The sequence below is a fragment of the Mytilus edulis genome, chromosome 9, assembly GCF_963676685.1.
Source record: "Mytilus edulis chromosome 9, xbMytEdul2.2, whole genome shotgun sequence".
NCBI lineage: Eukaryota > Metazoa > Mollusca > Bivalvia > Mytilida > Mytilidae > Mytilus > Mytilus edulis.
The window spans coordinates 22,068,112-22,078,190 of record NC_092352.1 but is presented as its reverse complement, the minus strand read 5'-3'; the positions used below and the strand labels follow the sequence as shown (position 1 = coordinate 22,078,190).

At 31.9% G+C, this 10,079-nt stretch overlaps 1 protein-coding gene across 1 annotated transcript; it reads left to right on the top strand.

The window, feature by feature from the left end:
• Nucleotides 1–5,897: 5,897 nt before the first annotated feature.
• Nucleotides 5,898–9,876, top strand: LOC139487800 (complement C1q tumor necrosis factor-related protein 3-like). Its single transcript, XM_071272901.1, has 3 exons — nucleotides 5,898–6,115; nucleotides 7,796–9,060; nucleotides 9,261–9,876. Exons 1-2 carry the CDS (start codon nucleotides 5,953–5,955, stop codon nucleotides 8,224–8,226), a joined length of 594 nt encoding a protein of 197 aa, XP_071129002.1. The 5' UTR covers nucleotides 5,898–5,952; the 3' UTR covers nucleotides 8,227–9,060; nucleotides 9,261–9,876.
• Nucleotides 9,877–10,079: the final 203 nt, after the last annotated feature.

Below are 10,079 nucleotides of genomic sequence, written 5' to 3'. Positions count from 1 at the left end.
CTCAGGCAACGGATATTTTACCGCAAATTCGTCCAGAAACAACTTTGTCGAATAATTTCTGGAATCATATTTTGGAATGATTCCTTTAAACAAATTAAAGAAATGCCCTTTACAGATAGCATAGTCAAACACTTAGGTAAAAGTTCTGAATATCAAATTTAACGCAGGTGCCAGTCGTTGCAAGAATCAGGCAATTTAAAAGAATTTCGAAATATAGCCGAAAAAAATAACTATCATATTATGAAATAACCCTAATCCTGAATTAGTTATGGTAGTTCGTATGTTTCTTCGTGTCTGATACGACATTTAGCAAAACTTAAAGCTAAACTTGTATAAAAAATCTTTTTTTAATAAATAATTTTCAAAGTTAGAATTTGGACACAATTAAGAGAAATGCTTACAGGCCTATAATTTCCAACATCCTGTCTGATGTTCTCTCTATAGATATGACAGACTCTAGCTTTTCCATGTCATCTGGGACAATACCACTGACGATAGACAGATTGATTAATAAGTTACATTCTTTCAAATACATGCGCCATCTCTTAGGTACCTTGAAGAATAGCAATTAAACTATTACTTGACATGGATTTAAACGTTCCAATTATTTAAGAACAAGTTCTTCATTCACAGGTGTTAATGCGAAGTATGTATGATTTAACTACATTCTTTTAACTCTGTATAAACAAAAGCCTTTAGAGATAATGGTTATTTGGTAACCAGAGAAGCAGCCACATTTTTTTTAAATATTTCAAAATGATTTGCTATTGCATTCACACCATAGCTATAATCATTTTCTATATTTAAAACTATATTGCCCTTTACTTCTGCTTTGAACTATAACCATAATTTTTCAACTTATTTCAAAGATTTTTTGGAGTATTTTTATTTTCTACAATCTTTTTTTCAAAATATAATTTTATTGGAAATAACAACATTTTTGTCTGCAAGTTCAGATAAGCATTGAGGATTAAGTAATATCTACTGTGTAGCACTTTTATCTGGGGATTAGCCATCTGGGGTCCAGGGCAGTATTGTACATCATGAGTGTAGAAACTTTATCTCCCGCCTGAGGCCAAGGTGTGCTATGGTCAAATAGTGAAGTGGATTAGCCAGTTATTGGAAGGGACAATTAAGATCAGATTATTGCATGAACTTGGACATGCAGTCATTCAGTTAATTTCTCTGGAAGAAGACACATCGTTTATTTGAAACTTGGAAAATATTTATACTTTTTGCGAAAACCCACCCATCTTCCACCCAATTTTAATGACAGTTTTAATCATTATTTTTTACTGTTATTTTTGTATACAGGATATGTGATACTTCACAAGATTATTTTTATTGTATTTGTAGTAGTATTTTACTATTTGTTACTGTAATGTATGCTATACTGGTTGGGACTATTTCTAAACCCCACCTTTGCTTTTTAATGTTATTTATTTGCTACTATTCTCAATTAATGATAATTTTTGAATGACTGACATTTTGCACAACTTGAGAGTTTTATATTAACAGCAAACTAAGCTCGCCCTCCCTATAGGTTTGTTGAACATCATCTTGAGGAACCTTGGCTGTCAAAAATGTAGATTTTTCTTCTCTAAAAGGTTTTAGTGTTGTTTTGTTTCTGCATTCTTTTTTTTTATACATATATGGTAAATGGTCTCAATTGTTTATTAGATCAAAATTTCTTATGTTATCAAGGTTTCTGTATGCATAATTTAACTCTTAATTCTCTTATTGTTGATACCTCGTTTAGAACTGATATAACAATATCTCCTAGCCAAATTGAGATTTCTATACATTTATAATTTTGACCTATTAAGGAACTACGTTTAAAGCGTTAAGCTAATAAACCTTTTACACATCATTTACTGCCATACAGAGTCCTTAGGTGTGTTAAAACAGACGAAAATAAGAACCACAGGTTCGAACTCAAGCTAATTTGACTTTAGATGGATTGTTCTTTTAATATTCCTTTAAGTAATGGAGTTCCTTATGTATTCACGTATAATACACTTGAACATCCTCGGCTTTCGTAGTTTTTTTTTTTTATCCTGACGTGAACTTTTCTGATTAAGTTAATTGTAGTCAAGCGCATTAGATTCACAAATTCTATAAAGTGTCATTTTCATTTTCCAGAGAAAATGAGTTCACCTCCCGCTTTTGATATGTCTCTTGTGGCTATTTTTTGCCGATGTAATGCAGACAGACTGTTTTCAATAGCAGTGATGTGACTTGTCTGTATCCGAATTATTCTTTATTGAACCCTCTTCCAGCCAAACTCTCTTCGGTCCTCCACCTTTTTGATACTGCTTTGGAACATAAGCCTTTGATCGTGACGGCTTGGTAAAAAATATCAAATTAGATTGTGGAGGGATTTTCGAGAAGAGCTGATAGACAATCATTATAATTTTAATGAATGTATGCTTTGTCACTAAAAATATGAAACTTGTGAAAAATTCTCTATACTCATAGTTTTACTAATACAGCTTAGTTCATATTTTCATTGACCCATTCAGTTTATTTCAATTGGTTTAAACGACCTCACAGCTTTAACAAATGTTAACAGATTATCCACGTCTCCCATTTCGCATTTAGCCAATAACCTGATGCTGATGTTGAATCGTAGGACGCACACATTCTATACAGTGTCATATTCATTTTCCAGAGAAACTGAGTTCACCTCCCACTTTTGATGTGACTCTTGTTGCTTTTGTTTTTGCTTTGTAATGTAAACAGACAGTTTTTTTCGATAGCCTTGATGTGGTTTTTCTGTTTCCGAATTCTTCTTTATTGAACCCTCTTCCAGCCAAACTCTCTTCGGTTTTCCACCTTCTTGACATAGCTTTGGAACTTATGCTTTCGATCGTGACGGCAGGGTAGAGAATATCAAATTAGACTGTGGAGGGATTTTTGAGAAAAGCTGATAGACAATAATTATAACTTTTATGAATGAATGCTTTGTCACTGTAAATATGAAACTTGTGAAAAATTTCCCATAGTCATAGTATTACTAATACTGTTTCATTAAAATATTTTCAGAGACTCATTCAGTTTTTTATTTCAATTCGTTTGAACGACCTCACAGCTTGAACAAATGTGAGAAAAATATCCCCGTTTCCCTTTTCGCATTAAGTCAATACCTAATGCTGATGTTGAATTGTAGCCAAGCGTATTGGATAAACACATTCTATAAGGTGTCATGTTTATTTTCCAGAGAAACTGAGTTCACCTCCCGCTTTTGATGTGGTTCTTGTTGCTCTTGTTTGCCAATGTAATGTAAATAGACTCTTGTTTTAAAAAGCATTGCTGTGGCTTTTCTTTCTCCGTATTATTGTTGATTGAACCCTTTTCCGGCCATACTCTATTCGGTCTTCCACCTTCTTGACACTACTTTGGATCTTAAGCATTTGATCGTGACGGCATGGTAGGGAATATCGAATTAGCTTGTGGAGGGATTTTTTGAGAAAAGCTGAAAGACAATAATTATAATTTTAATGAATGAGTGCTTTGTCACTATATATATAAAACATGTGAAATATTCTTCATAGTCATAGTTTTACTAATACAGCATAATCAATATTTTGTTAGACCCAATTTGTTTTTATTTTTAATTAGTATGGATGACCTTACAGCTGAAACAAATGTGGAAAGATTATCCACATCTTCTTTTTCGCATTAAGCCAATAACCTGATGCTGAAATGTTTGAAGACAAATCGGCTGTTCTGAGTTTTGAGTTCATTTCCCGCTTTAAATATAATTTTTGTTGCTTTTATTTGGCTTATTTCATTTTTTTTGTATATGAATTGATCTTTTTCTATAGCTATATTTATTGAACTCTTCTCCCGCTATTATCTCTTCGGTCTTCCAACTTCTTGACACTTAAACCTTAGTTCATGACTCCATAATATGCATTTAGCTCGCGTAAGGATTTCTGACAAATGCTGACAATGTTCACTAAGAATATGACTCTTGCGGAAAATACTCCATAGTATTACTATTACCGCTTTATTTATATTTGCTATTGCAGAAACTATACACCTAACGTATCATGTGTTAATAAAACGATTTGTTAGCAAAAAAGTGTCATGTAACAGCCTGTGCATACCAATTTTGTTAATGAGCTATTCATAGTTTTATAATGTAATAGATATGTACTGATAGGAATTATAAGAAAAAAACTGATAACTGTCAGTGTCCCAAAATGTTATGCATGCACACCCTATAATTCGGTTTTTCTGTGAACTAAGTGGGACTTTATAACGACACGGTCTTGATATCTATTGCTTCTTAAACATTCTATGCTATAGGTTTTACGCTAGTCGTTTTTGGAGTCCTTTATAGCTTGCTGTTCGGTGTGAGCCCAGGCTCCGTGTTGAAGACTTACTTTGACCTATAATAATTTTTCCTTTACAAATTATGATTTGGATGGACAGTTGTCTTATAAGCACATATACCAAATCTTCTTATATCTATATATATATCAAATACTTTGAGTGAGTAATTTACCATAAGAGCCCCACTTATCATTTATTCATTTTCGGAATGTTATGATATTCAAATGTTTGTTTCTGTGATAAGATTCCGTTGTGCTGAACAAAACTGTAAACAATTGACCATGCATGTTATATGATGTTACCCCCAGTTTTTGGTGGGGTTCGTGTTGCTTAGTATTTAGTTTTCTTTGTTATGTATATACATTGAACGACAAAATTTCTTTCTTTGTGACGTATACATTTTCTGACGCCAAACACGCGAAACAATTAATGTGCTTTTTTAATTTGATAGATGCTTTTTGTTCTTTTTTTTAAGTGTTTATTTGTTTTGAGATTGTAACACGATAATGAATGCGGTAACCATATTTTGACTATTTTACCGATTATGTCTGTTTTGTTCAAGCATCGTTGTTAAAATAACGGAATTTGATGCGACTGTGATACAAGTGAGAGGTTTAGCGCTTAAAACCAGGTTCAATCCACCATTTTCCACATTTGAAAATGCCTGTACCAAAATCAGGAATATGACAGTTGTAGTCCGTTCGTTTGATGTGTTTATCATTTGATTTTGCCATGTGTTTAGGGACTTTCCGATTGAATTTTCCTTGGAGTTCAGTATTTTTGTGATTTTATTTTTTTCTGTACTATTATTTGTCTGTTTTTCTTTTTAATTTTAGCAATGGTGTTGTCAGTTTATTTTCAATTGATGAGTATGACTATCCCTCTAATATCTTTCGTCCCTATTTCATATAATAGATAACTTGTGAGTGAGTTTTCATTTAGACTTGAAAATAAAAAAAAATGTATCATCATATTAAAATATCATTATGTAACTGTATATGTTGAAAAAGATTTCCTACTCAGTAACATATATAACACGGCCCTTTCACAAAAGATAATATACAAAATAGTCCTTGGACAGTTAGTTCACATTTCTAAAAGTACCTCAAGAGGAACAATTGGTCACCACAGTTCACCGACGACAAAAGGGTTCTTGTTAGTTTGTACAATTCGTTTATCAGACTTAAATCATTAAACGCATTGATTTAAATATATCAATATCCAAATATACTTAAATAAATATGGAAAAAAATTAGTCATGTATATCAACCTTTTTTTGACTACAATAAACTTTATCTACACATAAACATTCCAGCTTGAATTTTGACATTAGTTTAGTACTCTGACTAGTATATAAAATTCATTTCAAAATAACAAGAATATATTCGTAATTATGAAATAGTAAAAGGCATATACACTATTAAAATAAATATTTATCCTGTTTAAGGAAGTATTTTTTCCGATCATTAAAAATGAGAGACCAAAAGAACATTTAATATACGCACACTGAATAACTGACCTTGTCATCGTCTATTCAAACGGAAGCGACCCTGATTCACCTTTTTATTAAAGCTGGAAAACAAGTGTTTCAATAAAGACACGACAGAAAACATGGTCTTTGTCCAGTTTCTAACATGTCTTTTGCTATGTAAAGGGTTACATTCAATGTCAATTCACAACAATACTAATGAGATAGTTGATGTCGTTGCATTAAAACAAGAGGTGGAGAGTCTTAAAGATCAGGTTCATAATTTGTCAAGCCTTATTGAAAATGGTAAGTAAATAGTGTTCTATATACTTCATATGCTATAAAAAGCGTTGCATTCAATATTTACAGCGATAGGTTGATACCACTGCTAGTTAAATATCAGTCACCGCGGGTACTATCAGCTCAGTGGTCAGTACTTCTGCACTAACATGATTTGTTACAAACTTTTTATAAATTGTTAATCTATTGATTAAGAAATTATAAGGAAAATACAAAGGCTTCAACTCCTTCAGGCAAATTTGAACCTGAACGATTTTGCAATTACTTTATGTCCTTTTCGTTATACAGCTTTTCAACCGTGTCAAATTAATACGTACATCTTTCTAATTGGCTTTTAAGTATTTGGCTTTGAGCTTTTATAATAGATGTAAATCCAGAAAAGCGCTTAACGTCTGAAACATATAAAGCTGTGTTACCATATTTTCGTCATTGCATCGTATAAAAGATATTAGATAATTAGCCATGTCGGATTGTCTGTTATAATAAAATTACTGAAATGACATATTATACTAAGTGCTCTTTTTACGTATCCAGAAAAGGGAGCTATTGTTTTCAATAAACACACATTACATCACTATAGATTAATGTATTCTGAAGTTGACACATAAATAGAACAAAGGAAGGAAGAAATACATTATAAAATAAAGGCAACAGTAGTTAATCGGTGTTCAAATCTCACAAATCCATTTACAATTTATAAATCAAGATAAAAACAAAACCTTAGTGAATCACAGACATTATTATGCAATATAAGTATAGTCTGTACGCTCTTAAGGTGTCACAGCACTACTTCAGGCCATGTCAGAAAACACATACCAGAAAGTAGTACATATTTAACACAAAATAATTCCTATAAAATAAAATTGAGAATGGACATGGGGAATGTGTCAAAGAGACAACAACCCGACCATATAAAAAACAACAGCAGAAGGTCAGCAACAGGTTTTCAATGCAGCGAGAAATTCCCGCACCCGGAGGTGTCCCTCACATATGCATGGATGTAACTTTTAAAATATGTAGAGTATTAAGGTATTAATGAAAGCTGATTGACTTATGATCATTGTAGAACACTATTTGACTTATAATTTTGAATAAAAAAAAAAGAATGCAATTTTTAAAAGTACATTTTGCCTATTTGTCAGATCTGATCTAGTACCTGTTTTGGTAAATCTGAAGTTCCGGGAACCATTTTTTTCTTATATTTAATTTAAGCTATGTTGATGTTTTTTTCAGTACAAGACACCATACAGTTAAGTTTTGACATGAAATGGTTGTCACTTTATTTGAACAAAAAAAATAGAGAGGTGTGTCTGCTAAAAATTGAGAAATTTAAAATGCAAAGCAGTATGGCCATGAATTAGTTGTGTACTTAAAAAAGGACAAATATCTGTTTCTTGCATAACATACTTGTTCTATAAGAAGGCATGCATAAAGCAACACTCAATTAATCATTTGACCTATAACTTTATATACAATGCAATCTTAAACAGATGTTTCAAATAATATGTCTGTGATAAATTGTCGAATATGCTTTGCAAAACATATTCCTATTTTTAGTTCATCCATTTTTGAGTAAATGCATATATGATACAAAAACGACTTATACGAGACTCAATTGGATGAAAACCAACTTACTATATTATATATAATTTTTAACTTCTTTTTTTTTAATCTTTTTTTTTCCAGATATCAATAGTTACAAACAAGGTGTGTTCTTTTTTGCCAAGCTATCAAGATTGACATATCTGAATAAAAATTCCATTGTCAAGTTTAATGAAGTGGTTACTGATTCCGAAAATAATTTTAACCACGGTAATGGTATGTTTGTTGCACCTGTTTCCGGCTATTACCAATTTTCGTGGACAACTTTTACGTATTCTGATAAAGTCGTTGACACAGAACTTCGTGTAGATAACGTTATTGTCGATGCTATGTATGCTCACATATCTGCTTCAAGTAGTGTACCCGCAACTAAAATTGCTATATGCTGGGTAAGCAAAGGAGGTCACGTCTGGATACAGACAACGAACAGTTATACGGAGAACGCCATCCACAATCCAAATCAATCTAACGCAAAAAGTTCTTTCCTTGGTTTCCTGATTGAGGAAAAGGAATAATAAGAAAAACAGTTTGATGAAAATTTAAGAGTAAAAAGCATGATTCTATCCTCCAACAATATATGACAGGTGTTGTGAAAAAGGAAGAAGTCCTTAAAAAGTAACTATTGCAAATAGCATTATTTATATTTAATTAAAAGTTATAGCAATACAAGACTAATTCGGGTTACAAACGAAACCAGAGGGAACCACATCAACTAAAAGAGAAAAACAACAGAAACAATGAAGAGCAACAAAAACAAATTCCATCATACATAAAAACAAAATATTTTTGACCTGGTACAGTATATTTTAAGAAAATTGGTTGTTTAAACCTTGTATTGTGGCTTGTCAAACTCAATAATTGTCATCAAAGGTACCAGGATTATAATATAATACGCCGGACGCGCGTTTCGTCTACATAAGACTCATCAGTGCACTCAGATCAAAAAAGTTATAAAGCCAAACAAATACAAAGTTAAAGAGCATTGTGGACCCAAAATTCCAAAAAGTTGTGCCAAATATGGCTAAGGTAATCTATTCCTTGGGTAAGAAAATCCTTAGTTTTTCAAAAAAATTCATTGTTTTATAAACAGGAAATTTATAAATATGACCATATAATTAATATTCATGTCAACACCGAAGTTCTGACTACTGGGCTGGTGATACCCTACATTGAATAACCTGGTTTACATAAAAGTCAAACAATTATCACACAACCTCTGTTGAAAAGGTTATTTGAAAAAATGAAACGTTTACGATGGTGGTTATCAGTGGTACACCTATTGTGATTCTTTTTTATCTGAACAGCTCTGAAAAGACTGAAAATATCAATGATAATGTCATTTCCAGTATGTCAATCAATGTTTAGACTTATCCACTGCGGTAAAGTTAGTACTGTTCAAATATTTCCCTTGCAGCCATTTAAGATTTATTCAGTCTGTGTTCAGTCTGGTCAGTAGTAGTTGTTCACCTGTACACAATACTAAATTGTATAAAAAGCCATTGAACCATTATAAAACTAAAAAAGACATGAGAGTACTGGAAGTACAAAGTAAAAACAAACAATCAAACAAACTCCGAAGAAAATTCTGAACAGAAAGGCAAATTCAAAAGCTCAAAAACATCAAACGAATAGACAACAACTTTCATATTCCTGACACAGCACACATGCAACATTGATTATTTTACTTCGATGAGAACTGGGAAATTTGTCTCGCACAAATCGCGTTTCTGTGGGTTTTTTTCACAAGTGACTTTCAAAGCCAAATTTGAAAGCAAGGAATGTATAAACATTTGAATATTTGTTGAGCTTTAGACCAAAACAGACCTTCGGTTAGGAATAATTTCGAAATCTACCTAAAGCGAATAAAAAAAGGTTTGTTATACATCATATAAAAACTAAAGCACTGACGACATAGATAGAAATACCATGGCAGACATAAGTAAGTGGAAGTGCTTGGACATTATTACATGTTTGAATTTTTATATTTCGAAACGAGTTCTTCGTTTTCTTTTTGTAACGTTTTTAAAGTTTGTTTGCATGTATTATTAAGCTAAATATTTAGTAATTTTGAACTGGAACTGGTAAATGTAAAACAAGTGTCGTGCATCTTCATCGTTTAAAAAAAAATCTCCATCATTTATCAATTAATTAAAAATAACCTCATTTTGTTTTCTTCATTAAATTGTATGTTGGATAACTATTTACAATTTTCTGATTGTTTTTCAAAGAAATTTTAACAGCTCCCTCAATTTGATACACCAAGGTCAGGCCTATGCATTCGAGGACAATCTGCACACGATTTCTATAAAAGACGACTAAAGAAGTTGAATAGGGAATAGTTCCAAGGTTTATTTTCATTGTCTTAATT